General features: G+C 38.4%; 1 protein-coding gene across 2 annotated transcripts in view; it reads left to right on the top strand.

Moving 5' to 3' along the window:
• Positions 1-26,957, top strand: part of LOC128209366 (potassium voltage-gated channel subfamily H member 1-like) — a 48,655-nt gene extending 21,698 nt beyond the window's left edge. For both annotated transcript variants that reach the window (XM_052913385.1, XM_052913386.1), the window contains 8 exons: positions 237-358; positions 5,270-5,455; positions 7,059-7,268; positions 8,184-8,595; positions 10,932-11,131; positions 21,749-22,001; positions 23,942-24,138; positions 25,228-26,957. In XM_052913385.1, coding sequence (XP_052769345.1) covers positions 237-358; positions 5,270-5,455; positions 7,059-7,268; positions 8,184-8,595; positions 10,932-11,131; positions 21,749-22,001; positions 23,942-24,138; positions 25,228-26,589 — 2,942 coding nt within the window. In that variant the 3' untranslated portion in view covers positions 26,590-26,957. The remainder of the gene's footprint in view (positions 1-236; positions 359-5,269; positions 5,456-7,058; positions 7,269-8,183; positions 8,596-10,931; positions 11,132-21,748; positions 22,002-23,941; positions 24,139-25,227) is intronic.
• Positions 26,958-27,371: the final 414 nt, after the last annotated feature.

Consider the following 27,371-nt stretch of genomic DNA (forward strand, 5'->3'; position numbering starts at 1 on the left):
AAACTCTGGTAAAAGACCGAAGGCGTGGCTCCGTAAGCGGCGTAGACTGCGCTATTTTTCATTTAAAATCGTGAAGAAATAATGAAAGAGTAATCTTTGTTTAAAGTCTTCATTCAAAACAAAATATTGCCTTCCGACGTTGCATTTATGACGCAATTTATCACATGGTATACACACTCTGAATAAGGGCGTGTTGTTGACGTGGTCCTGTTTTAATGCCATTTCTCGTGTTTTAGGCATGAGCAAGTTCGCGCGACTGGCGCGCTCGGTGACCCGGAACCGATCCACGATTCTCCAGTTTTCCTCGAGCATTCCCAGCATGAAATTCGAGACCTCCCGCCCTTCACAGATAGCTAACGTGAGTAGAACGCTTCACCGTTCTCTGGGCTACCAATCAAGTTCTTGACAACAGTGCTCTATCACCGCTATAGAAACAGATTTTTGTTAAGCATTTGACTTTGTTGTTTAAAAAAATATTCGGAACGTGCAGTTAAATCTAAAATTGTCTTCCTTTAGAAATATCTTAATTTATTTATATTTTTTAGCCTTAAAAGAGACTACTGGAATTAAAATAGGAACTCACTTCATAACTGTATTTCAAAATAGATTTGCCGATCTAAAACTGATAGCTATAGTTAGTATGAAACTGTTGTTGAGAACTATTGGTAAACCATGTGTCTCTAATATACTTTGGTAGTAAATTTGTTTTTGCGGTTTGACTTTTATTATTAAACGTCTTTCTTCCTGATTCCCCATTATCCGTGAGTGTGTTATGAACTAGATCCAAGTATCATATGTTTCGTCATAATTGGGATATTACAACAGTATATTATAAGAAGAATTTCATAATATAGATAATATAGAGAATATAGCGAATATAAAGAATACAGAAAATATAGAGAATATTGCATAACGAAACAACGCGCTCCGGCTACTATGTAAACTTTCTACAATATATTTCTATAATAATATCGCTTGTTACCTTATGAGACATAAATCCACTCTTATGTTTTAAAACGTTTTTAAAACGTTTAATGTTGCAAATTTATGTCCATATATTTGTGTCTTTAGTGTGTCTTGTAACATGTGCAATTGATTCATTTCTTCATAAGATTTGTTTAGTGGACATATTGTATGAACATTTTGAGTGTTAGGCATCATTGCATAATTGATATGTTTATTCGGTATTCTGTCATGAAACTAAAATGTATTATTGAACAATTACAGATGAATGTCAATGAGGTACTTGAATGCTTACTGCTTGCTTCAATGTACTTTAATTATTTTTAATTGCCGTTTATATGTTCTTATTAAAACTAAAGTGATTAAAGAAAATGTAGGTTTTGATACATTGTGTCTTTTGTCGTAATACAGTAATACAGTACATTACTGTCGCATCTATGGTAGTCATACAGTACATTACCGTGGCTTCTATGGTTGTCATACAGTACATTACTGTGGCGTCTGTGGTAGTAATGCAGTACATTACTGTGGCGTCTGTGGTAGTAATGCAGTACATTACTGTGGCGTCTGTGGTTGTCATACAGTACATTACCGTGGCGTCTATGGTTGTCATACAGTACATTACTGTCGCATCTGTGGTAGTCATACAGTACATTACCGTGGCGTCTATGGTAGTAATGCAGTACATTACCGTGGCGTCTGTGGTAGTAATGCAGTACATTACTGTGGCGTCTGTGGTAGTCATACAGTACATTACTGTCGCATCTGTGGTAGTAATGCAGTACATTACTGTAGCGTCTGTGGTAGTCATACAGTACATTACTGTGGCGTCTGTGGTAGTAATGCAGTACATTACCGTGGCGTCTGTGGTAGAAATGCAGTACCTTACTGTGGCGTCTGTGGTAATAATGCAGTACATTACTGTGGCGTCTGTGGTAGTAATGCAGTACATTACCGTGGCGTCTGTGGTAGTAATGCAGTACATTACCGTGGCGTCTGTGGTAGTAATGCAGTACATTACCGTGGCGTCTGTGGTAGTAATACAGTATATTACCGTGGCGTCTGTGGTAGTAATACAGTATATTACCGTGGCGTCTGTGTTAGTAATACAGTACATTACCGTGGCGTCTGTGTTAGTAATACAGTACATTACCGTGGCGCCTGTGGTATTTATACAGTACATTACCGTGGCGTCTGTGTTAGTGATGCAGTACATTACCGTGGCGTCTGTGATAGTGATGCAGTACATTACCGTGGCGTCTGTGATAGTGATACAGTACATTACCGTGGCGTCTGTGATAGTAATACAGTACATTACCGTGGCGTCTGTGATATTGATACAGTACATTACCGTGGCGTCTGTGATATTGATACAGTACATTACCGTGGCGTCTGTGATAGTGATACAGTACATCACCGTGGCGTCTGTGGTAGTTATGCAGTACATCACCGTGGCGTCCTTGGTAGTGCGTCTGTGGAAGATATACAGTACAATATCATGACAGCTGTGATAGTCTTACAGCTCATTATCATGGAGTCTGTGGTAGTCATACAGTACATTATCGTGGCGTCTGTGGTAGTCATACTGTACATTACCGTGGCGTCTGTGGTAGTCATACGGTACATTATCACGGCGTCTGTGGTAGTAATACGGTTATCATCATGGCGTCTGTGGTAGTCATACGGTACATTACCGTGGCGTCTGTGATAGTTATACGGTACATTACCGTGGCGGCGTCTGTGATAGTAATACAGTACATTTCCGTGGCGCGAGTGGTAGTTATACAGTGCATTTTTATTGCGTCTATGGTAGTCATACAGTACATTATCATGGCGTATATGGTAGTCAAACAGTACATTATCATGGCTTATATGGTAGTCATACAGTTAATTATATGGCGTATATGGTAAACATAATGTATAATACCGTGGCGTATGTGATTGTAATACAGTACATTTTTATGGCGTCTATGGTAGATACTGTACATCATCATGGCGTCTACGGTAGTCATACAGTACATTATCATGGCGTCTATGGTAGTCATACAGTATATTATCATTGCGTATATGGTAGTCAAACAGTACATTATCATGGCGTATATGGTACACATACTGTACAATACCGTGGCGTATGTGGTTGTAATACAGTACATTATCATGGCGTCTGTGGTGGTCATACATTTCATTATCATGGCGACACCACACATTAAAAGTAGTTCTAAATGTGTTCACATAAGATTAAATTAAACACCTCACACTAGTATCTTCATTTAAAGGAAATGAGCTCACCCACAAAATGCCATTTAATTATACTGAACGATATTATACTAGTAGGTTACGGGGTTAGTAGGAGCTCTCACCCTGCCCCGTATATCTCATATCGGGTCACCTACTAACCCCGTAACGTATAAATCACGTTTGCAACCAGTCAAAACACACCGGCCAGTATCCAACAGATTTAACCTAGGAAATAATACGGGTCTTTGAAAATAATCCATCATGGCGACGCCCATTCTAAAATCATGTTTTCAACTTGAACCGTCAAGGGACATACTAAATTGAAAACATGGCGAAGAGTATCAAGCTGTTGTTCTTTGTATTGGAATCTTATTTCAAAATTCTCCAAAGTATACTAATGAAACCAATCAAAATCACTCATTTCAGTAAATTTGCTTCTTTACGAGACGTAACAATAATTGAGTAAATCGCCAGCGGCCTCATCACATTTTCGTATATTATACGAGGACTTTCCCGAAGCATGCCGGAGATTGCCGAGTTGTTTCGATTGATCGACATCCTGTCTACATTAATCAAGAGGCCAACTCTATCTGGGAAATGTTACTTTTATTCATCGGAATCAGAAAATAGACGCCATTTTGATACGATATAAAGATTAGTGACCCAATATGGAAAAATATAGGGTCACCACGTGACTTGTCCTGGACCAATGGCGTTGCGTCTTTCATGTTGGAGGCGTGATATATGCATTTATTGCGTATTTTATTTTCTGCGTTATTTGAAGTTATATGTTATAAGTACATCTCTTGCTAAAAAAGAAAACAACTACATATGCCACTAATAAATGTCACCAACTGCCAGATAGATTAGATTATCCAAACACTTGTCGTATTACAACACCTTTCTGAAATACTGTCATACTATATCATAACAGTCTGTTCAGCTGACAGACAGAAAAGTGCTTATGCATAATTTTATCCGTTCTCCTTAAACATTATTTTGCTATTATGGCAAAATGATAGGTATTAAGATCAAATAACCACTTCCGACAAATCTGTTATATTGTCAATTGTGTTGGCTGTATTAGTTCACATAGAAATGATATGTACAATCATGATGATTGTGCATTTTCTGTAACATTACCTGTCCATCACTTTTTCACATTCATACTTCATATTCAACGTTGCACTTAGTTATAGTTCACGATTTCCTGATTTAGAAAGTTAACTTTGTTCACGCTTATTAGTTTGTACCATTGAATGATAGAATATCGCCATACATAAATAGAAGTAACGACTATACACGACTATACACACTTGTGTATTGTCTTCAATAGAATGTATCACACACAAGTACCAATAAATAACATACCTACATTGTACTTGTAGAAGTTTTTCTTGATACACACATATCATATTAGATGACACTCACACTTTATTTGCCTAGTTTTACTAGAACTGCATGGAATATTTGATAACATTTGTTTATTTTACTTTAATACAGTCACATTTTTGTATCCTGTAAAATACACTATAAATCTGTGACTAATTATAAACAAGTAAATATATGTAATTATACGTGTTTATGTTCTCTTTACTAAGTATATACAAATATCGAAAGATAACAAATATGTTAAACATCAAGCATACAATCATTAACGGAGAACCATCATGGCTGCAATAAATATAACCTTTTAAAGATAGGAGATCGATTAAAAAATCTATAAACGGTTCAGAAATCAACGATAATCCAGGTTGTATTTATGTACCGTATTATGCAATGTTTCACTGATGTTGTGTAAACACAGATTCCCTTAAATAAACCCAGCCCATAGAACAAACAATAGAGTACAATAATTTGAAAGGTACACAAATGACATGGATGACACGCGGTTTTGTTTGATTAAACCTTAAATAGACACAATACACTTACAACAATTCCTGTTCAAGACCATTTTCCGTGCAAATTAAAATGGTAAACATTGTCGCCTTTTATTAGAAATATATATATAGTATATTTGTGTCTGTGTGTGAAAATCCACAATAAATTACTTCTCCCTGCCCGTCAGATGATGAACCTGAACGCCGAGGTGTTACCACAGTACCGGCTGGAGGCCCCCAAGACCCCGCCCCACATCATTCTTCACTACTGCCTCTTCAAGACCATCTGGGATTGGGTGATACTCGTCCTCACCTTCTACACAGCAGTCACCGTGCCCTTCAACACCGCCTTCCGGGGCAAGAACCTCGACCAGGTATCAATGACTAACGTGTATGTGCTTCAGGTCATTGTTTTGTAAACTATCAATACATTAACATACAATGAAGTATAAACATGCAGTATCTGTTTGTTTGAGACTGGGTTTTTGACAGCAATGGAATATTCAGCTTTGGCAACGTTCCCTGAAGTAACATTCCCTTGTTCCGCAAGGCAATACAATAAACAACTTCGCTGTGGGTAATTGAATAGAATGCATACTAATTTTTATAATTCGATGTAGTCCATATATTCCATGAACACTCTGTCACACCGGGCCTGCTATTTATATTATTTGCGTGTTTAATACTGTTATGCACACATCAGCGGCGTCAATGTGATTAATACACTATTACGCGTTTTTCTATAAAGTGAACATGTGCCATGTTGAGTTTTTTTGGAAGGTATGGCCATTTGTGATGATATCATCATGATGTTGTCTAGCCTGACATTATAGTTTAATTGGCAATAAATAACTTATATGACAGATAGATATCCCGTGGAACTGATAAGACAATGATAACATATGTGTATTGGGAGTGAATGACATCTTTGGTTACTGTAATGCGTAGTTTTCATATGTCAGAGATAGAGGTGATCATGACTTCCGGCAGTACATTCAAAACAAATTGCGTCTCCTACATTGCTTTACATGTTGTTGTTTACCTACTGTTTGGTAAAACTCAACAAACATGCAAAATTTCGTAGGATTGTCTTGCGACGACCCTGTGTGACCCACGATTTGCTCAAATGTTCTGTCGTGTCGTTGCACAGATGCGTCGGGGGTTCGATGTGACCAGTCCTTTAGACACCGTAGAACACATTTCCTCCGTTTAGCCATTAGTATTTATACGTAATTTCACTTTCACTTATAAATAAATGAATACCATGGCTAACTTATTATTAACTCTATTATTGAATGCAATTGAAGACAATCATTACAGCGTGATAGCAGGAAGCATCAAATTTTTCCCCTGTAGAAAATGTTCTATTTTCTGTTATATATTTTTTTTTATAATACACATGAAATTTATATCAAACTATTCCTTCATTATGCCTTTATATATAATATTCATTGTTATTTCTAAGGCATCTTCTTTGTGAATAGCTGAACAAACTGTGGATGGAAATGAGATATAGCTCACTAGATTTCTCTGAGCAATTAAAACAGTTCACAAACAACAATAGTTTATAGATGGTATTGTTGACAAGTATTGTGTAGTTATCTTAATAATAAAAAATATCCTCAACGGTATCTATCAAAAAAATATCCTCAACGGTATCTATCAGTTTTAACAATGGCATTATTTCTTATCGCGTGCATCACTGATTCCAACCATGTTTGTCACTAATAGCAACCATCCTTATCATCAATGTCAACAACCTATATTCAGTCGAAACTCGGAATGTCGAACTCAGTTATCTCTAATTCCTGGATATGTCGAATCTCTTCAGAATATATGGGGTTAAATTAAACACCTTTTGTATTTCGGGTATATCGAAGTATATTTATCTCGAATTATTTTCCGACGTACCAACGACTTCGACAGAGTGAGTTTTATCTGCATGTGCCAATGATTATTATGCCCCATCCACTGCAGGTGCCCCTACTGGTAATGGACAGCATGGTGGATGTGGTCTTCTTTGTCGACATCGTGCTCAACTTCCACACGACCTTCGTGGGGGCCAGTGGTGAGGTCATATCCGACCCCAAAATAATCAGGATGAATTACCTGAAGTCCTGGTTTGTCATCGATCTACTCTCATGTCTCCCTTATGACGTCTTCAACGCCTTCCAGGACGTCGATGAAGTGAGTAAATGGTCTTTAATTAAAGAATAATCCAGTATGTTTTAATCGTTTTATAAGCTTTAAGTGTAGACCGATGTTCGGTTCTTGTTCGTTTTGTAAGGTTTATGTGTAGTCCGATATTTGAGCCTTTGAAAGATTTTAGAGAAGTCCGATGTTTAGTTTCTTGTTCATTGTAAGGTCTTTTGGTAGTCCGATGTTAAGTTCTTGTTCGTTGTAAGGTCTTAGAGTAGTCTAATGTTTGGGTCTTGTTCGTTTTGTAAGATTTTAACACATTCTCTATACTTGTTTTAAAACAAGGCTTTCCTCTAATGTTCCATTTGATTAAATGGCTGTTTTATCATTTCATTAGTTTACTTGCATGTGTTGTAGCTAGATTCGTTTGTAATTTATACATGTATTATGAACATACTTTAGACACAGCTTTGTTTTGAGTTATAGTTTTCATACGATAGCTTTTTGATGTAAACGTCTTCAACGAGGACACTTCTTACGTACTATTTAAGTTAATTGTTAACCTTTTTATACATATCGTAGTAAAAGTCGATGATTTGTCAAATTTAATGAAGCAAAGCATTTCTTTGTGAGTATATGTGCTCAGCTATCTTTGCATCCAAATCAAATATCCGGATTTCATTTCATCTATCACCACTATTGTGTATTGTTAACTTCAGCCTTACTAAACTCCAGACAACATTATATCATTCAGATTTGATTGTAACAGTCATATCGTAAGGTCATGTGTGTCCAATGGTCTTTCATAAACTATCGTGTCCAATCATTCAAACGTAATACATTCTTCGAGCAACAATCTCATATATCACTTACATTCAGCCCGACAAGGTTTGAATGATTAAAAGTAACACTTCCTGGTCTTTCTTTCCTGAAATACATCACACTACTCTTATTCCTCCGCAGGGTATCAGCACGTTATTCAGCGCACTGAAAGTAGTCCGTCTCCTGCGATTGGGCCGAGTAGTCCGCAAGTTGGATCACTACCTGGAATACGGGGCGGCGATGCTGGTCATGTTAATACTCGTCTTCTGTCTGTTTGCCCACTGGTTTGCTTGTATCTGGTACAGCGTGGGCAATACTGAGATAAAAGCGGGCATCTCGTATGGATGGCTCTCTGTGCTCTCGAATGTCACGGGCGAGAAATATTACTTCACAAACACTAGTGATGAGATATTTGGTGGGCCCGGAAAGGGGATGAAGTACCTTAGTGCCCTCTATTTCACCCTCTCCTGTATGACTGGAGTCGGTTTTGGGAACGTGTCGGCAGCCACGGAGTCCGAAAAGCTCTTCTCTGTGTTCCTCATGATCATCGGGTGTAAGTATATCAAATATCACATGGTTTACCCGAAACACACCATAAATCGAACTGTTCTAGTTATACATCGATGCAAAAAGCCAAAACGTCATGTCTGTCAGTCATTAAGACAGACAGAGATCGCTGTTTCGCTTTTGTTCCTCAATGTGTGCAGGACCTTCAAGATAATACATATTTTGAGGTCAATATGTAGGTAAACCCTCTTTTTATATTTTATGAGTTTTAGTCGATGTGTTATATATCTAATAGCGTTAAAAAACAAACAGGAATACTTCTTTCCCCGTGACCGATGTTTTAAGATCTCACAAAGTATACATATATGGAATATAACCAGCCTTTACATTCATCATCGCAAATGTCGATAACTTCATGCTTTAATCACGTATCACCTGCATGTACGCGTATGAAAATCATAGGAAAGATCCGCCTTTGTCCAAAAGTCACGCAAGAAATAATTGATTACGCATTAAACTTGCAGACAGATATGCTGAGATTTCTTTTATAAGGCCACTGCCGTTCAATGCCTCGGTTTTGAATATTGTCCTAGTGCGGTCAAAAAGGAATCGCTAAATTTCACAGATCTTCAAATTAAAATGATATTTACAAGCAGCTCGTCTAGAACCGTTATGAAGAAATACACTTTACAATGGATGAAGGCACTGAAGTTAAATTACAAATTCCGAGTGATAATCCTTTAATTGATTTTGTTCATGTTCATATAAGCCTATGTTGTGACAAGGAAAACGAAGATCTAATAAAGGTAATGGTGTGACACGGTATTTGGAGATCTTATAAGCCTATGGTGTGACACGGAAAATGAAGATCTTATAAAGGTGTGACACGGTATTTGAAGATCTTACAAGCCTATGGTGTGACACGGAAAACGAAGATCTAATAAAGGTAATGGTGTGACACGGTATTTGGAGATCTTACAAGCCTATGGTGTGACACGGAAAATGAAGATCTTATAAAGGTGTGACACGGTATTTGAAGATCTTACAAGCCTATGGTGTGACACGGAAAACGAAGATCTAATAAAGGTAATGGTGTGACAGAAGAAAGTGAAGTACTTTGAAAGCTAACAGGGTGACGAGAAAATGAAGATGTTATTAAACATATGATGTTCCACGGATATTGAAGATGTTATCATTTATAATTACGTTGCATTATTCAATATGTTCAAAACATTAAATACTCCCAATACATGGTTCCCTGTCAACGTTAACATTTTCAAGGAGTTTAAGTGAATAAGCGAGTAAAATCCAGAAAGTATCACGGTTTATGTTTCCCAAACTCAGCCTTCTCACTGAACCTATGTCCGTGTTTTGTTGGCCTATGAACGATATAGAAATCCCATCATACTGTCACTGAACAATCCTATAATTACAAGACTAGATCTGTCAAGCAAGTAAGATAGCTACAAGTGTGCGGACATGACTGTTGTTGGCAAATACAAAATCGCTGTGAACATCTGTTTCGCAGTTTATTGAGAAATAGCGCATTGTTTAAATACATGTACTGTGAACTCATGCGTTAATGAAAGTGACCTTCGTGTAGAATTATTCTCTGCGAGATTATTATGAAACCATCTATTTCTAGCGTGACTACGGGCCCATAATTGTAAAGATCTGCCACATATATATCACAAAATGCTTCTTTTAAGTTATACATGGTAATGTAAATAATCAATTAATTCGAAGGGAAAAAAACCGGCATGTAAAACAATCCCTTCCCTACGATGACAACATAGAAGAGGGGTCTATCTAGATAAAACCTACTGACATTCTGCCTTATATCTGATAATCACAGAACCAGTCCAGATCTCATCAACGCTCGCGCTCGCATTCTTAGATGAAAAATACGTCACCTGAAACCAATTCCTGGCACTCAATGTCAATGTCTGTTTACATAGAAACAGCGAAATTTATCAAACACGGGCTAATTTTGTAGCGATTGAAGTTAATTTGTCGAGGAACAATCATCAAAACGTCACTAGGTTTTTTGCTAATTATTACGTAAAAACGATTTTGTTTATCTGTAGAAATCGAATATTTGCAATAACCTTTGATAATACTTGAATGTGTGTGTTTCGATTTATTTGTATGCAGCTAATAATTATTTGTTGTCAATAATATAGATAAGCCAATGGTAAATATGGATATCCTAATCAGACGAACACCAGTCTCAGAACAGTCCCAATCAGTACAATACCGATGCATATTTTTTTATCAATCTCGTACATATATACAGAAGTACAAATAATGCTAACAGAAACCTCCATCTTGTTGAATTTCAATATCTGACAGTGATTAACCATCCAGTATTAATGTTTGCAGCACTGTTGTACGCTACCATCTTCTCCAACGTGACCACGATATTCCAACAGTTCTACGCGAGTTTTGCACGTTACCATGACATGTTGAACAGTGTGAGGGAGTTCATGAAGCTACACGACGTGCCCAAGTCCCTGAGCGAGCGAGTCATGGACTATATCGTGTCCACCTGGGCAATTACCAAGGGCATTGATGCTGCAAAGGTGGGGATTTACTTTCAAATTTGTTATCTGTGTACAGATAGATAAATAACGCATTTCCACAGAGCACATATAAACTAAATGCTAGAGTACAACATTACATACAAGTGTACCTATCATTAAACCATGTACTTTACTTGTTGAGAGGAAACTTCTATTAAATTCTAAGTGGTAATTGGCAGCTTGTGTGCATATAATAATTATGGTACGTTATCATAAACGTGCGAACAGATGAATCATGACTACCGTCTCTCATTGTCCTTGTGTTCAAAACAATCGTAGTAAGTTGTTGATTGTTGTGCTTGTCCATGTAATATCAATCACATTATGGACATGCCTGCGATGTTGCAATGCCAATGTTACTCAGTTTTGAATTATCTATTTATCCGGTGTGCCTTCCTGTTTATCATAAAGCCAACTATGAGAGATCATGCTAACCTGCACGATGATGGTATCCGCAAAATCGAGTAAACTTTGTCCTCGGGTCTTGTCCGAGCGTAGGGATATCTTTAAACAGCTCATTACTTCGATATGATTAGGTACCTCATGCTTGACTGAATGCATGAACTATTCTTATCGCTTGTTATGGAATATGTTCAGAGCTTTGTTGGGCAACCATTATTTATTGATAAGGAGGGTAAGACTTAATCAAGCAATGTCCCTGTCTGCAGGTTGTTATGTTATTTATTGTTTCAGCTATCATAACCGCTATTGTTAAATACATACCCATTTTTCTAGTCCTTGTTTAAACTCCAATACTGCAATAGAATTAACATGGACAGTATCGTGCTATGTTTGTCAGTTGCACAATGGTTAAAAGCAAAATGACAAACAGACGAACAACCATAGTACACATACAAGACAACTTCCATGAACAAACAACGTCCACACATAAGACAACGTCCACACAAGACAACGTCCACACATCAGACAACGTCCACACACAGGGCAACGTCCGCACACAAGACAACGTCCACTTAAAATGCAACGTACACACACACACACACACAAGAAAACTTCCACACACGAGGCAACAGCCATTCAAGGCAACGTACACACTCAAGGCAACTTCCCTGCTTAATCTTTATTATAAATAATACAATTATCAATTGAAACTATGGGTTTCCTTCTTAGGAAGAACCGCGGTCACAAAACTACCAAAGCTATTTAGGCTACTTATAAAGCATTGTTTTAAGCAAGTAACAATGTATAAAATAGACTACCTTCGACTCTATAGTACATCGTGTGTTCTATAGTACATTTTGTCGTGAACATATTAGTGTAAGAACTTATTTTTGGACCAATAAGAAATGAATATTAATCAAAATAGCATTTGTCCATATTCTATAGAGCGCTCGGTCCATGATTCTTTGTTGTAAAACGAATTTTCTGATACAGTTTCGATTTTATGACCGTATAAGTAAATGATGTCGAAAAAAATGGAGGGCTCGGTAATAGTACAACAAACGAGGAATGAGGAATCCTAAGCGCTTCTGACTTCGATAATATGACGTCATAATCTGCTATTGAAAAGTTTCCTTAAAATCTCTATGACGTCATCGACCCGATCACAATTTTGACTAAACATCGTTTGTTTTTCATTGGTCCACTAATCATTGCACCCACTAAACGGTATCTAATGCATTTTATACGTTATACAAAGCATAATAGTGCCACGTTCGGGCTGTACTCCACTTCCGGGTGCACACTTTCTTAGGGCTCTTCTCTTTTTGTAAAACGTTTAAATATATACACTTTATAAAAGGGAGGGCCTGTTCAAGACTTCACTTTGCCTGAAATAACTAAACTAGCATGTTGTAAGACAGTTTATAAAGCAATGCCATGTTACACGGGTATTACGTCAATTTGAACTTGTCTGTTCCTTAGATTTTCGTCAAGTTAATGAGTATTCAAATAAGACTATTCGTCAGAGTGGCATTGCTTCCGCTTCTGCTATATTCATTTAATATAAAGAGGTGCTCTTTGAATTTGGTTTCGATATTTCTGTTTAAGTAGGGTTTCACCCCATTTGGTGTGTTCCTTAATATTATAGGTGAATTGAAGTATTTGAAGATCAATGAGAATATTCGAGTTTTATTCAAAGAAAATTCAGCGAACCAATCAAAATCAAATTTCGTAATCCGCAATAGCTCATCCTGTCACTAGTATTTACTATATATTTTGTATGTACGTGTAGCAGATTACAAAACACGAACATATACTAGGAAATCACAAAAGTTTGTTGTTTTAAATAACCATTCCTTAAAACAAGATGGTTCTGAGCTTTAACAGGGTGTGCCGTATTTATACAGCCATTATTTTTCATACAAATGCCTAGTACTCTGATTCCCAAAATAATACCAAAACCTCTCCACGTCTGCACGTATATATCGTGCTAGCACTTCAATAATGTATGAAACTAAGGGCTTCATTCAGAAAACCTTCGGGCAATTTGTTTTACGGCCTCGCCTTCATAAATAATGGAGCATGCGCCTGTGTAGACCAATCAACGGAGTAACTAGCGGCGACCATCTTACAAAATGTGCCTAAAGATTGTAGTGTGGCATCGTTGAAAACAAGCAATGTAGATCAATTATTCAGAGACAAGAGTACTCCCTCGTGAATATTGCCGCTTGCAGCTGCGTGGTTTAGATGATATTTTGTGACTGATTCTTGTCAAAGCTTTATATTTTACCAATATCAAATTGTGTCTACGCGATTGATAAAAGTATATATATTATAATAAGACGTCATATAATTCATTTAGTTCTTTTCACGGTTTCTCTGAAAGTACGATTGAATTACATATATTTATAAAGAAACATTGTTTATTGTATTGAAAATAATGATAAATAAATACGCGCAAACTACATTAATACTATTATCAGGTCAAGGTCGGAGTGGTCCTCAGTAACAAGGCCGCAAGTCAAAAGAAACATAACCAATGCAATTAATGTTAAATTTAATCGTTTAACTGGTCTGAATTTAAACTGTATTACATGGCACTTTCAATTACAATGTATTGATAAGATTGTACCGTTTGTAACAGTATCTAAAATGTTTCATATAAAGAGATCGTGATAAGTTTCGGGCCCGAACAGTTAATCTCTTGGGTGAGAGGCGAACAGTTATACCACGTGACCACCCTCACCATCTATACGAACATTCAAAAGTAATGCCAATTCTGTGGATGAGTTTCATCCTCGTGACAAATTATTCCATGTAGTGGACAACTATGAGGAATTCTCAGATTTTAGTTAAATAAGTAGATATAAAATTTCGCAAAATATTAAAACGTGCTATTTAAATCGAATAAATTGATAGGCGGTTATCTAGTTCTTTTTTGGCTTCTCCAAAAGTAAATGCATGTTGAATAAATGAATCGAGACTGATATGAACTCAAGTTAACGTACACACGTTGATGTGATGTATCTGATGTACTTTGTGGGTCGAAACACTAATTAAGTTAGCACAAGGATTGGAACTTGGCTATTTGGATTATATGGTATGAAAGGCGGGAAATCATTCTGTACAGTAATTGGTTTGCAGGGACAAATCACAAACATTTGACGAGTCAAGTTTAATGCCTTTTGGTCAATTCATAAGCGAACACAATACATGTATTATTTCGTGCATGTGTTATGTGTTTTACAGCTCTTCAAATTTTGCAAGTGTTGATTTTAGTACAAAATAGCACTATTTTTTTAGAAATATCAAAATATCAGTGCCATGAGCCAACTTGTCTGACACTACCCGAATATCTATGTCATGATACACATGTCTGATACAACTGGAATATGAATGGCATGTGCCCACATGTCTGATACAACTGGAATATGAATGTCATGAGCCCACATGTCTGATACTATTCGAATATGAATGTCATGAGCCCACATGTCTGATACTACCCGAATATCAATGACATGTGCCCACATGTCTGACACTACCCGAATATCAATGGCATGTGCCCACATGTCTGATACAACCCAAATATCAATGCCATGTGCCCACATGTCTGATACAACCCAAATATCAATGCCATGTGCCCACATGTCTGATACAACCCAAATATCAATGTCATGAGCCCACATGTCTGACACTACCCGAATATCAATGGCATGTGCCCACATGTCTGATACTACTCGAATATCAATGCCATGTGCCCACATGTCTGATACAACCCAAATATCAATGCCATGTGCCCACATGTCTGACACTACTCGAATATCAATGTCATGTGCCCCTATGTCTGATACTACCCGAATATCAATGGCATGTGCCCACATGTCTGATACTACTCGAATATCAATGTCATGTGCCCACATGTCTGATACTACCCGAATATCAATGGCATGTGCCCACATGTCTGACACTACTCGAATATCAATGTCATGTGCCCCTATGTCTGATACTACCCGAATATCAATGGCATGTGCCCACATGTCTGATACTACCCGAATATCAATGGCATGTGCCCACATGTCTGATACTACTCGAATATCAATGTCATGTGCCCCTATGTCTGATACTACCCGAATATCAATGGCATGTGCCCACATGTCTGATACTACCCGAATATCAATGTCATGTGCCCCTATGTCTGATACTACCCGAATATCAATGGCATGTGCCCACATGTCTGATACTACCCGAATATCAATGACATGTGCCCACATGTCTGATACTACCCGAATATCAATGACATGTGCCCACATGTCTGATACTACCCGAATATCAATGGCATGTGCCCACATGTCTGATACTACCCGAATATCAATGGCATGTGCCCACATGTCTGATACTACCCGAATATTAATGGCATGTGCCCACATGTCTGATACTACCCGAATATCAATGACATGTGCCCACATGTCTGATACTACCCGAATATCAATGACATGTGCCCACATGTCTGATACAACCGGAATATCAATGACATGTGCCCACATGTCTGATACAACCCGAATATGAATGGCATGAGCCCACATGTCTGATACAACCGGAATATCAATGTCATGTGCCCCTATGTCTGATACTACCCGAATATCAATGGCATGAGCCCACATGTCTGACACTACCCGAATATCAATGGCATGTGCCCGCATGTCTGATACTACCCGAATATTAATGGCATGTGCCCACATGTCTGATACTACCCGAATATCAATGGCATGAGCCCACATGTCTGACACTACCCGAATATCAATGGCATGTGCCCGCATGTCTGATACTACCCGAATATTAATGGCATGTGCCCACATGTCTGATACTACCCGAATATCAATGACATGTGCCCACATGTCTGACACTACCCGAATATCAATGGCATGTGCCCGCATGTCTGATACTACCCGAATATTAATGGCATGTGCCCACATGTCTGACACTACCCGAATATCAATGGCATGTGCCCGCATGTCTGATACTACCCGAATATCAATGGCATGTGCCCACATGTCTGATACTACCCGAATATCAATGACATGTGCCCACATGTCTGACACTACCCGAATATTAATGGCATGTGCCCACATGTCTGATACTACCCGAATATCAATGGCATGTGCCCACATGTCTGATACTACCCGAATATCAATGGCATGAGCCCACATGTCTGATACTACCCGAATATCAATGGCATGTGCCCACATGTCTGACACTACCCGAATATCAATGGCATGAGCCCACATGTCTGATACTACCCGAATATCAATGGCATGTGCCCACATGTCTGATACTACCCGAATATCAATGACATGTGCCCACATGTCTGACACTACCCGAATATCAATGACATGTGCCCACATGTCTGATACTACCCGAATATCAATGGCATGTGCCCACTTGTCTGACACTACCCGAATATCAATGGCATGAGCCCACATGTCTGACACTACCCGAATATTAATGGCATGTGCCCACATGTCTGATACTACCCGAATATCAATGACATGTGCCCACATGTCTGACACTACCCGAATATCAATGACATGTGCCCACATGTCTGATACTACCCGAATATCAATGGCATGTGCCCACTTGTCTGACACTACCCGAATATCAATGGCATGAGCCCACATGTCTGACACTACCCGAATATTAATGGCATGTGCCCACATGTCTGATACTACCCGAATATCAATGACATGTGCCCACATGTCTGATACTACCCGAATATCAATGACATGTGCCCACATGTCTGATACTACCCGAATATCAATGGCATGTGCCCACATGTCTGATACTACCCGAATATCAATGACATGTGCCCACATGTCTGATACAACCGGAATATCAATGACATGTGCCCACATGTCTGATACAACCCGAATATGAATGGCATGAGCCCACATGTCTGATACAACCGGAATATCAATGTCATGTGCCCCTATGTCTGATACTACCCGAATATCAATGGCATGAGCCCACATGTCTGACACTACCCGAATATCAATGGCATGTGCCCACATGTCTGACACTACCCGAATATCAATGACATGTGCCCACATGTCTGATACTACCCGAATATCAATGACATGTGCCCACATGTCTGACACTACCCGAATATCAATGGCATGTGCCCACATGTCTGATACAACTGGAATATCAATGGCATGAGCCCACATGTCTGACACTACTCGAATATCAATGACATGTGCCCACATGTCTGATACTACCCGAATATCATTGACATGTGCCCACATGTCTGACACCACCCGAATATGAATGGCATGTGCCCACATGTCTGATACTAACCGAATATCAATGACATGTGCCCACATGTCTGACACCACCCGAATATCAATGACATGTGCCCACATGTCTGATACTACCAAAATATGAATGGCATGTGCCCACTTGTCTGACACTACCCGAATATCAATGGCATGTGCCCAACACATGTCTGATACTACCCGAATATGAATGGCCTGTGCCCACATGTCTGATACAACCCGAATATCAATGTCATGTGCCCCTATGTCTGATACTACCCGAATATCAATGGCATGTGCCCACATGTCTGACACTACCCGAATATCAATGGCATGAGCCCACATGTCTGATACTACCCGAATATTAATGGCATGTGCCCACATGTCTGACACTACCCGAATATGAATGGCATGTGCCCACATGTCTGATACTACCCGAATATCAATGGCATGAGCCCACATGTCTGATACTACCCGAATATTAATGGCATGTGCCCACATGTCTGACACTACCCGAATATGAATGGCATGAGCCCACATGTCTGATACTACCCGAATATTAATGGCATGTGCCCACATGTCTGATACTACCCGAATATTAATGGCATGAGCCCACATGTCTGACACTACCCGAATATCAATGGCATGAGCCCACATGTCTGATACTACCCGAATATTAATGGCATGTGCCCACATGTCTGATACAACCCGAATATCAATGTCATGTGCCCCTATGTCTGATACTACCCGAATATCAATGGCATGTGCCCACATGTCTGACACTACTCGAATATCAATGTCATGTGCCCACATGTCTGATACTACCCGAATATCAATGGCATGTGCCCACATGTCTGACACTACCCGAATATCAATGGCATGAGCCCACATGTCTGATACTATGTCTGATACAACCCGAATATGAATGGCATGTGCCCACATGTCTGATACAACCCGAATATGAATGGCATGAGCCCACATGTCTGATACAACCGGAATATCAATGTCATGTGCCCCTATGTCTGATACTACCCGAATATCAATGGCATGTGCCCACATGTCTGACACTACTCGAATATCAATGGCATGTGCCCACATGTCTGATACTACGCGAATATGAATGGCCTGTGCCCACATGCTTGCTACTACCCTAATATCAATGTCATGAGCCCACATGTCTGATACAACCCGAATATGAATGGCATGAGCCCACATGTCTGATACAACCGGAATATCAATACCATGTGCCCAAATGCCTGATACTACCCCGTAAGTTTGCAAAGGTTGAACGGTTTGGCTTTGCGAGTCGCATTTGTTGTATATAAGCGTTTAATAAATTACTGCTTTCAGTATAGGATGGCTAATGTATTACGATTGCATTCTGATTTCATTAACGTGATGTTTGCTGGCGGATTTTTCCCTCCATATAAAGTAGAAAGTCTTGTATATGTTCGTGATATGTCTGATATCTGGGCTTAATTAGTGTGAATCTCTGAATGATTGGAAACAAGTCGCACCTAATGTTCTCTGAAGTAATGATGACTGAGCTGCGTCCTGTAATCAGACGGGTAATTACAGACCGAGTGTTTTTGCAACATATCGCCATAGGCGTCGTCAAAATGCGCGGTTGCTAATGACCTAAACGCTAGGTATAGCTGATCTAAACCAATACACAACAGAAATGCAAAATGAGATGGTACCAAAACATTTTGTTGCATGGCAACATATTTAAACATTTATGCTGATTCTATATGCAACTTAATCACTATAGACCATGTGGATGATTTCTTTAATTTATACATTTTTTTACGAATCGACCGCTCTTCATTTGGAGACTCAAATTCATATCTTCTGTTGTTAAGGTGCGGCGTATATCTATTTTGATTTAGTCGGAAGATTTTAACTTAAATGTTATGCATAGTATCCAACACGACTTTTTTATAGAATGATTTTCATGAAATTGTTTATAAATGGCAACGAATGTAATCTTTTAAAAAAAATATCACAGGACACATCCGTCCCCTAAAATAAAGATTTCAGGCTTTTTGTCGTTAAAGTTTCGTAGTAGGGCGAAATGGCGTCAAAGTCAAGTTTTATTATATACCCATCATAAATCTAGAAGCAAAAACTACCGCGTTAAATTGTTTGGCTGTAAATACGGCCGTATTCCTCACTGCTGGCGTTACTCCATAACATATATCATTGCACGATATTAAAATGACGCCATAAAACAAAAAAGGTTGAATTAATTACGAATTTCAAGTTATTTAAACCAATTTGTATATAGCAAAGGGGGTATTAGTAAGTGTTGTACTGTGTTTTGATCCGGGCACTCGTATTCAACTATCGTGGATTTTTACAGATTTTGATTTCGACAAAAATCCACTCGAGTGGAATACAACCTCCTGGAACACTAGTACAGGAAACAACAGGGGCAAGCCCGGTAGATGGATATTCAAAAGAGAGTTCGAATAACACAATTATATTACAAAAACGAAATAAATGAATAAATAAATGAATAAATGAACATTAAATAAATTAATAAAATATTAAGATAAAACACATTTATTCATGTATTGTATAATGTTCTTTATAAAAAATGTTATGTATTAACTAAATAAAACAAATAATCTAATAAAAGGCAATAAACCAATAACCAGTTTAGAGCAAAGTAAATTTTCAAATTTCTGTTGATTTTCAAGTCCTAATGAACAGTTAATAAATCGCGACATAAACATGTACTAGTTCGCGCAGTAGGCGTTTTTTTTTCTTTCTTTTTGGAGATATTCTTCTGAATTTTGAAGATTCCTGAGTAAAATTTATTCATAATAAACATAAGCTCATCTCCTGCTCAAATAATGAGTTAAATACCTTTAAAGATGCTTCATGTAGGCACATGATTAGATTACCCACAGAGATTTGCGGGCAGTTATAAGATATATTGACGTCTTTCTTTTCAACTTTTAAGAAAACAATCAAATTAAAAAGTGTTTATTTATAATAGATATTATAACAGAAAATACGTTATGTAATGGTTGCATTACGCTCTAAACAATCAACGTCAAGTGATACAGTTTATTACACACTGCCATTAATGTGAACATACCTTACACATTTATGTAATTGCTGAATCTATAAAATAACTATTATATATGTTTTACGTTAGAGTGGTCGTTAAAACCTGAAAACATTTCCTGGAAATATTGGAAGACCTTTCATCAGGACATAGTTTGTCAGTTTTATCATCAACATCACATAACGATCGATTGAACACAGAACATTATCGGGGTAAATCGAACATTACGTTATATTATCTAAACATTACAACAACATCAGCCGAGGTCGTTAAGATGATTATGAAAGGTCTAGAAAAGGAATCGTCAATACTTCTTCCCATGACCAAGTCTTTTAAAGCCTAGACAGTCTGTATTCATGGAATTCGGCCCACCTTTAAATCTGTGAGCAGAAATGATTTTGACAATCAGTTCCATTTTGACACCAGAATTTATAGCAGTAGCCTGAAAGCTTTTACAGAATCGTCCTCACCAACGTTGCGTGCTCTAGTACGTCGAATACACATTAATACGTGACATGATGTCGTAACACTCAACAATAAAACTAATAACAAAATGAGAGGCATTGCATGTCACATGCAAACATCTATACAATACGACTGGGTAGAAATGTCAGTGTAAGAAGTAAGATCGAATAGGGTGCGCATGCAGTTGAATACCACACATACTGCGTTCACAGAAATAGGAATGTCAACTTGTGTAAACTTTAAGATTCCATGTACTGTTCGCCTCGCTGGGAGGTAGACATTGCGCGTCATACAGCCGCATGCTATTCAATTCAGCGGTAATAGAAAAAGAAACATTTCAAAACTTTTTTATATAATCTTTTCCAGGTGTTGAACTATTGTCCGAAGGACATGAAGGCAGACCTGTGCGTACACCTGAACCGAAAGGTGTTCCTAGAGCACCCAGCGTTCCGCCTGGCCAGTGACGGCTGCCTGCGCGCCCTCGCCATGCACTTCACCATGACACACAGCGCACCCGGCGACCTTATCTTTCACCAGGGAGAGTCCCTGGATGCTCTTTGTTTCGTCATTTCCGGTTCTCTTGAAGTCATACAGGACGACGAGGTCGTGGCGATTCTAAGTACGTGCATTATTTTAACTTGAATACATCGCAAATGAGGGCAATCCGGCCATGAGTTGGCTCGTTATGGCTTGTTATTAAAACGTGCGTATGATTGGTGCAGAAACATTAATTTATCTAGAAAAAACTTCCTTTCTCCCAGCGCAAAATATAATGTCGAGTACAATAACAAGGTCGTCTAGATGGAATCATGTCAAATGATAATCTAAATTAAAGAAACACAGACACAGCCTTTGAGTAAATAGGGACAATGCTATGTTCAGCGCCATTTTTCTTCATCGGCTTTATCTCACACTTTTTATAATTAAGGTAGAGGTCATGGAAAACTTGATAAGCAGTGATGTGTTTATCTACTTTTGAACTCCTCTTTTGTGATTTGTAGCAAATACAACGTGCGGTCATAAAAAAATCGAACACACAAAAAACGAAAGAACATGTCAATAAGACAAATATATGCTATTCATATCTAGAGGGTTTGGCTTTGTGATAATTCTGAATTTTGCAATATCTGTATGAATGAGGCTGTCTGGAGTGGTGCATCCATTCACAAGCACAGCATCAGTCAAATTCCTTAATTGTTTGGGTCAGAATAATCTCTGATGGTGATTTAAATATGTTTATGAAACCTTTATCTGGGATATAAACTACATAACTGATCGAATGAGAGTAAAACAGATATTTAGGGCGTAATTGTTGATACCAAACTAGTCTTAGTTTTGGTTTCCAGGGTTCCGGCGGTTTGGAAAACTGTTTCGAAAGTTGTGTTTGAATAACGAATGCAAGTTTTTGTGTATATCTTCAACAGCATGATGGAGCATATGCTTGTTCTGCCATAATTTCTGAATTTCTTCAAATCAAAGACACCGCAGATGGTCGTTTGACTGTTCTAACTAAATGGTGTTTCAACACACGTGTTTGGATCACTCTCCGTCATGTTGTTGTTTTTCAAAGTGAGCTAGTTTTCGGATGCAACGCACAGACGAAACCGCCGCCGAGAGGGGGTTTCGATATCTTACAAAACCAGTTCCAGTTAACGTAAAACAAATGATAACACTGGTTTTCATTTTATTTGAAACTGTCGCAACAAATACACAGTCCGTGAAATCAATATAAAACCAAAGCTAGTTTATTACCAACAAAAACGCCCTTATGTGCACTTGCCTGAGGATAATTGAGAATTAAGGGGGTTTTGTGTGTGTTTTCGCCTGTTTATTGTTAATATAAACTGTTTAGGTGGAACTCGGTTACGCGGCTGCGTTCTAACGATGATCTTTAGAACGTTACAAAATAAACTTTTACTCGCACATACTTCGATATTAGAAACGATTTCTTCCAACCAATCTGACAATACATACTACCAAGTGTTATAAGGATTGCCGCGTTTATAATTAACCTTATACTTCTGCCATTGGAATTATAAATAGGAATTGTATATCTCCCGTTGATGAACATTTTCCGCTATTAATGAGTTTCTAAAATTTATAACAGTATCATTGTTGTACGGATGAGTCCTTTTCCATAAAAAAGAAAAAAGCAACAAAGAATCAATTCCAATGATGTCAACTTCAACATTTGAAATATGATATTATGTATAATGAGTTAGCAATTCCGACTTAATAAATAATAGATAGACCAAGGGTTGAGAAACTGAACTGTAGCACTAAGGTTTCATTTCTCTCTCTAACATTTGTCATAATAGAGTTTCGCCCATCGGCTTCATAGAATTATAAGCATAGACATTCCTTTTGTGTAAAAATCCTTTTTACATGGTCTTATATCAACATCCGAAGTGTACACTTAGTGTATATTCTTTCCGAATTGAAGTATTTAATGAGAACTTGCTAGTAGAAGGCGATGCGAGGCAATCTTTGTCAAATTCAAGTACTGTATACTGTACATACTTAAATATATATATATATAAACTGTTTGGGATTTTACAGGTAAAGGTGACGTTTTCGGTGACAATTTCTGGAAAGAGGGAACATACGGCCAGTCGACGGCAAACGTTCGAGCGTTAACGTACTGCGACCTGCACACCATAAAGCGGGAACGTCTACTGGAGGTGCTCGAGTTCTATCACGCCTTCGCCAATTCCTTCGCGCGGAATCTCACACTGACATATAATTTGAGACATAGAGTAAGTAGTTTCCCTATTTAACTATTAAACATGACAACGGCGCCTCGTCACAACAATGCACTCCCGAATCTGTCTTACGAGGCTAACATTAGCAAAACCTATTAGGCGTTAGTCACATTGATTGAGTTTACTTAAAAGGAAACTCTTATCTATTTTTAATTTTTTATACATATTATACGTTTTTCGGCTAAAACTAAAATTTACTATCTAAACAATGTGACAGTACAGCCTGAAACACCATTCGGAACTCCTCGGCCATTTTCCATCGAAAACAACGATGCATCAGTAGAAGTAGTTTGTAAAATTTTAAATAATAGTATTAATGAATGGAACTGTTTTAACGTGTATTTTGTATATCTTTGTTTTAATTGAGTGTCGGTGAAGTGTATGAATAAGTAAGTGTATGAGAAAAGGCATTAAATCTAACTGTTAAATTGAAATAACTACGCGATCGACTTGCAGCGTAGTTAAATGTGAATATTTATGAGATTGTAAACCGTCGTTGTTTTCGACGGAAAATGTCCGAGGAGTTCAAATGCCTCAAACCCATGCCTCAATCATACAATTTATAAACGCGTTTAACTTCAATGCGCGATATTATTTCTGTAATATTTGCCTTGCATTGCTACATGTGAATGTAATCCAAGATTCAAAGTTAATTATCATTTTAGTGTATATTGCTCATGCATTGTTGTAAACGGGAAAACTGTTCTGAAAGTTTATAGCCAAATTCAAGCATATTAGTTAAGTATTAATGAAGCCCTATATTTTAACTAATAAAAACAGAGAGGACGGGGATGTGGAACATAAACCGGTCAAATCGATATACAAATGCGTAGTTTGGACATAAAATGAAATTTTAATTTGTTTATATCCCGACAAAATGGTTTATGTAACACAAGGAGCCCACATACTGTCAAACCCTACAATTGGCGCTGAATACAAATTAAAATTTAAGCGTTTTAATGCCGGTCGTTATCGTAACTTTGAGCGACAAAACAGCCGTAATTGATTACAAATGGAACCTTTGAATAATTGATAAGAACTCCTTGCAACCGCTATGATTTATTCTAACCGGCTATTTTTCAGATAATCTTCAGAAAGGTTGCTGACGTCAAAAAAGAGAAGGAACTTGCGGAAAAGCGTAAGAATGACCCGCCCTTGGAATTGTCCAATGACCATCCGGTCAGAAAACTTATATCTCGCTTCAGAAAGATGGGCGACACTAAAGGCGGAGGCGTCAGTGACCTTGAAAAGGGTGGGCCTAAAGTGTTTACAGGGGGTGAAAGGCCAAGTAGTGGAACAACGAAAGTTATTAATGTTAGTGAAAACCCAAATTCAAGTGTTGTGAATAGCTTTACTAAAATTGGAGGCGGGGCCTCAAAATGGGGTAAAATACTTGGTAACAGTAGTGGAAGTGGTGGTGGCGGCGTCGGTGAAATAAAAAGCAATAATGTAACGGCATATAAACTTCCCGAAACCAGTGCACAAGAAGAAGCTCTTAAAAAAGCCTCCGAAAGAAAAGACTCGAGTCATGAGACCTCACGGTCTGTCATTAGAAATGTGGCCAAACTAAATAGAGTGTTAGAAAATCATCCACCATCCATTGACGAATCTCCCGAAATTGAACAAAAAAATAACCTTAAAAAAACTGAATCGCTAGACAGTGGAATATTAAAGAGCAATAAAACTCTGGACCAAATAAGTAACAGTTCGGACGGCTCCCAATGCAGCCGTCATCAACACAATGGCGGAGCTCTGTCGGCGGCGGAGCAGCAGATGCTCACATCCTTGTACGACATAAAACTCGAGTTTAAGGAAGAGATGGAGATTATGCACCAGAAAATGAACAGAATAGACGAACAAGTGTCAGAAATCCTCCGCATGTTCTCCCCTACGGCCTCCCAGTGTTCCTCACAATCCACTTCCTGTGTGTGCCCGCATGGATGCTCCTCCAAGTTCACGTCCCCACAAAACACGACAACCAATAGTGTTGAACATTCCCCAAAAACGTCAGTGTCCTCGTCTCCTCGGCGTAGCTCGAACGAGGAGGTAACAACCTCCAGTGTTCAGCAATCTGACCTTGCAAACATGTGCGACGATGTGATTAACATGGACATCAGGCATGCAATAGTGCATGATTTTGAACGGCCTAAGAAAGTCCTGAACCAAGCGCTCGAGAAAGTTAAATCGCCAAAAAGAAACGCAATCAAGCATTCCCAATCTTCCTCTACATCTAATTCACCCCAACCTTCAGAATCACACACGAAACCAAATAAAACAAAGACTAACCGTGTGTCTCCGGAAAACCCGCCGCCTTCCGGAAAGACAGCCAGAAAAACTAGATTAAGTCAGGATGTGGATAGAACGAGTCCAAATTATGTCGAGGGACCAATAACAACACGAGATATAGATGTTCCCATTAAGGACCAGGACCTAGAATTACTGTGATTGGAATGGGTCGCTTTACTGTGATATTTAAGTTTGTTGATTGTTGATGGGTACATTCTAGTCATGTGTTTGCATTTTGTAAATAGTTTCACATATTTTACACTTTACTATTTATTCATTTACACTACTTTTTACAAGCACAAGCATGAGCACATGTCGTGATGTAGTATACATTCCACTTGACTTACTATATTCCTCTCAAAACCGATCCATTAGTTGTTCCCTTCACCATCTAGCAGTCATCATCTGTTTGCATCCAATACTCAAGTTTGTGAATGTTGAGTGCCTGGTGACACCATGTTATTATGGTATCATTTGAAAGAGTTTTATTTGCGGAAAACACAAAATTATACAAGAAACAAGCTGTTCGTGAGAGTTGCACTAGCGGATCCAGGGGGGGGGGGGGGGGTGCATCCAATTATTCGTCCAAGTCTTCTTTTTATTTCAATACTGGAGAAAAAAGCCCAAAATGCACCATTTCCGACTAGATATTGTTAAAATTTTCAAGGGGCTGTATCCCCCTCCCCCTGCATAGATTTCAACCCAAATTAATTTCGGTTCTAAGGGAGGCGCGCAATTCAAAAAGGTTACGCCCCTATGTTACGCCTACTCTAACGTAGAATCCTGGATCCATCCCTGAGTTGCAAACTATGTCACCTCACGTCCAATTTTAGTTGCTAAAATGAGCAAATACACTAGCTCTAATAACTGTTTGTATGATAAATTTTCGGTCATTCCGTTTGCCAGTAGTATCAGCAAGAAGCCCCTCTTCAAACGATACC

The sequence above is a fragment of the Mya arenaria genome, chromosome 11 (genome assembly GCF_026914265.1).
Source record: "Mya arenaria isolate MELC-2E11 chromosome 11, ASM2691426v1".
In the NCBI taxonomy this organism is placed as follows: Eukaryota; Metazoa; Mollusca; class Bivalvia; order Myida; family Myidae; genus Mya; species Mya arenaria.